The 2,599-nt window shown below is 37.4% G+C and overlaps 1 protein-coding gene across 1 annotated transcript; it reads left to right on the forward strand.

Annotated features, from left to right (window-relative positions):
* Positions 1-320: 320 nt before the first annotated feature.
* LOC145055656 (putative inactive patatin-like protein 9) lies at positions 321-1,877 on the forward strand. Its single transcript, XM_079004033.1, has 2 exons — positions 321-1,411; positions 1,511-1,877. Exons 1-2 carry the CDS (start codon positions 479-481, stop codon positions 1,727-1,729), a joined length of 1,152 nt encoding a protein of 383 aa, XP_078860159.1. The 5' UTR covers positions 321-478; the 3' UTR covers positions 1,730-1,877.
* Positions 1,878-2,599: the final 722 nt, after the last annotated feature.

Consider the following 2,599-nt stretch of genomic DNA (forward strand, 5'->3'; position numbering starts at 1 on the left):
GAGAGAGAGAGAGAGAGAGAGAGAGAGAGAGAGAATGTGGGCCCTTCTTTTATTTTTTAATTATTAAAATAAATAAATTGGTATTAGATTTAAAAAGAAATGAAAGAAAAATAAAAAATAAATATTCCAATGGTATTACAGTCATTTCACTATTTAGATGGATAAAAACACAACTAAACTAGTTCAAAATGACCATAAAAACAAAAAGATGACTAAAACCAAAAAATATGAATATGGACCATTTTTGCAATTTCGTCTATTTGTATTTGTGTATGTGTTTGTAAGTATATAACTATATAAGTAGTTGCTAAGTCCTCAACTTTTTCTGCCCCTGCTTTAACTCTGTGTTCGTAAACACTAAACATAAACTGTGAGAGTATTCCTAGGAGTGCGAGAGCGACAGTTTGTAAGCCTAAAGCTTCCACGTATTAGCTTAAAATCAACTGAGAATTTTTCTTTATTCTCGAAATCAAAGGATATGGAGATTAGTAAGGTTACCTTGGAGATATTCTCGAAGCTTGAGCAGCAATGGCTTTCTCAACGAGAAAGCAGCAAGAAGACGCGTATCCTTAGCATTGACGGTGGCGGAACAACCGGCATACCATCCGGCGCCGCCTTGATCCACCTCGAAGACCAGATCCAAGCCAAAACAGGTAACTCTGGTTCCCGCATCGTAGATTTCTTCGACATCATAGCCGGTACCGGCATTGGAGCACTCCTGGCGGCAATGCTTAACGCCGATGACGGAAACGGCCGTCCACGGTTTACTGCGAGAGAGGCGGTTGAATTTATCAGCGACAGGAACTCGGAGCTGTTTAAGGTGAAGAATGTTGGCGTAGTTCACCGTAGACGGATGTTTTCCGGCAAAAGTATGGAGAAGGTGTTGAAGGAGGCGTTAACTAGAGACGACGGAAAGGTTTTGACGTTGAAGGACACATGTAAGCCTCTGATTGTTCCCTGCTATGACCTGAACAGCTCTGCGCCCTTTGTTTTCTCTCGAGCCGACGCCTCCCAATCGGCTAGCTACAACTTCGATCTCTGGAAAGTTTGCCGAGCTACATCGTCTGATCCGTCGATGCTCAAGCCATTCCATCTCACATCAGTCGACGGTAAAACCTCCTGCTTCGCCGTTGACGGCGGTTTAGTGATGAACAATCCGTCCGCCGCCGTGGTGACTCACGTTTTACACAATAAACGCGATTTCCCCTCCCTCACGGGCGTCGAAGACCTCTTAGTCCTTTCCTTAGGTAACGGTCCGTTGAGCAATTCGCCTCATCCAAAGGTTAGCGGTAGCGGCCATTGTCTGAATCAGTGCGTCGTTGGCATTGTTCTCGACGGTGTATCGGAAACTGTTGACCAAATCTTAGGTAACGCTTTCTGCTGGAACCATGCCGATTACGTTAGAATTCAGGTAAGCTTCTGAAGAAATTCGTTTCCTAATTACTAACATATATTTGTTTTATGATCTTCAACCGGCAAACACGCTGATCGGAGAGTTTATATTTTGCAGGCGAACGGTTACTTGAACGGCGGAGTAGGACAGACGGTGTCGATGGAGAAGCTGTTGAATGAGAGAGGAGTGGAAACGTTGCCGTTTGGGGGTAAGCGGTTAATGACGGAGACTAACGGACAGAGAATCGAAACCTTTGTACAGCGTCTTGTAGGAAGTAGTTTACCTCCGAGTCCGTGTAAAAATACTACCGTTAGTCAACATGTTGACGGTCGTTAAGCCTTACTGTTATTAATGTTTTTTTTTCCTCCGTATTTTAGGGTTTTTCACTTTGTTTTTGCGTTTTAGGTTTCCTACTTAAAATGTTGTATCATGTTTCAGTTCTATTATCATGTTGCAGTTAGTAATAAAATTTATGATAACGACACATCGAGTATCATTGTAGCAAAAGACACTTTGTAAGTAAAAAGAACATAATTTCAGTCTCTTTAATGTTATTTTACATATTTTCAAAAGAAAATGTCGTTAATGTATTTAAAAAAACTAATAATCAAACAAGTTTATCAATCAAAGAATTATTATTTTAAATAATTAAGGTTATAATTTGCACACTATAACTAAGTAATAAGTTAATTTAATTTTTTAAACTTCTTAAATTGTGGTGTATCATCTCACCCTTTCATCATTATGTCATTTTTTCCTCACTACACTCACATCCCGTTCACGGGTTCAAACTAATGAGAGAAAATAAAGAAAATTAGAAGAAAGTAAAAAAAAAATTGTGTTCTAGAGTTTAATTAAAAGAAGGAAATGAAAAAAAAAAAGTTGAAGGAAATAGAATGATCACTTTCTCTCCTAACTTTCTTTTTGATTGAGAAGGATTTGGAAAGAAAGAACAAAATGATTAATTTTATTTCCACTTATCTCAAACTCGGCAACACAAAAGAAAATCTTATTTTCATTTCTTTTCTCTTTTTTTCTCTTCTTTTCTTTTCTTTGTTTAAACTCAGAAACTAAACCACAATGATAGGAAATTACAACCTCTCACTATCTCATTCTTTCTTAATTAAATATATTAAATATAATTTAATAATTATATAAAATTAATAAAAAATAAAACTATTTCATTAATTAAAAAATACATAATCA

This window comes from Lactuca serriola, chromosome 5 (genome assembly GCF_051521515.1).
Source record: "Lactuca serriola cultivar US96UC23 chromosome 5, Lser_US96UC23_V15, whole genome shotgun sequence".
Taxonomy (NCBI): Eukaryota; Viridiplantae; Streptophyta; class Magnoliopsida; order Asterales; family Asteraceae; genus Lactuca; species Lactuca serriola.

What these genes read in the sequence shown, in the direction of transcription:
- LOC145055656 (XM_079004033.1), top strand. Translation starts at nt 479, where the DNA reads ATGGAGATTAGTAAGGTTACCTTGGAGATATTCTCGAAGCTTGAGCAG. An exon ending in CCGATTACGTTAGAATTCAG is followed by an intron (nt 1,412 to 1,510) that starts GTAAGCTTCTGA and finishes TATATTTTGCAG; the next exon opens with GCGAACGGTTACTTGAACGG.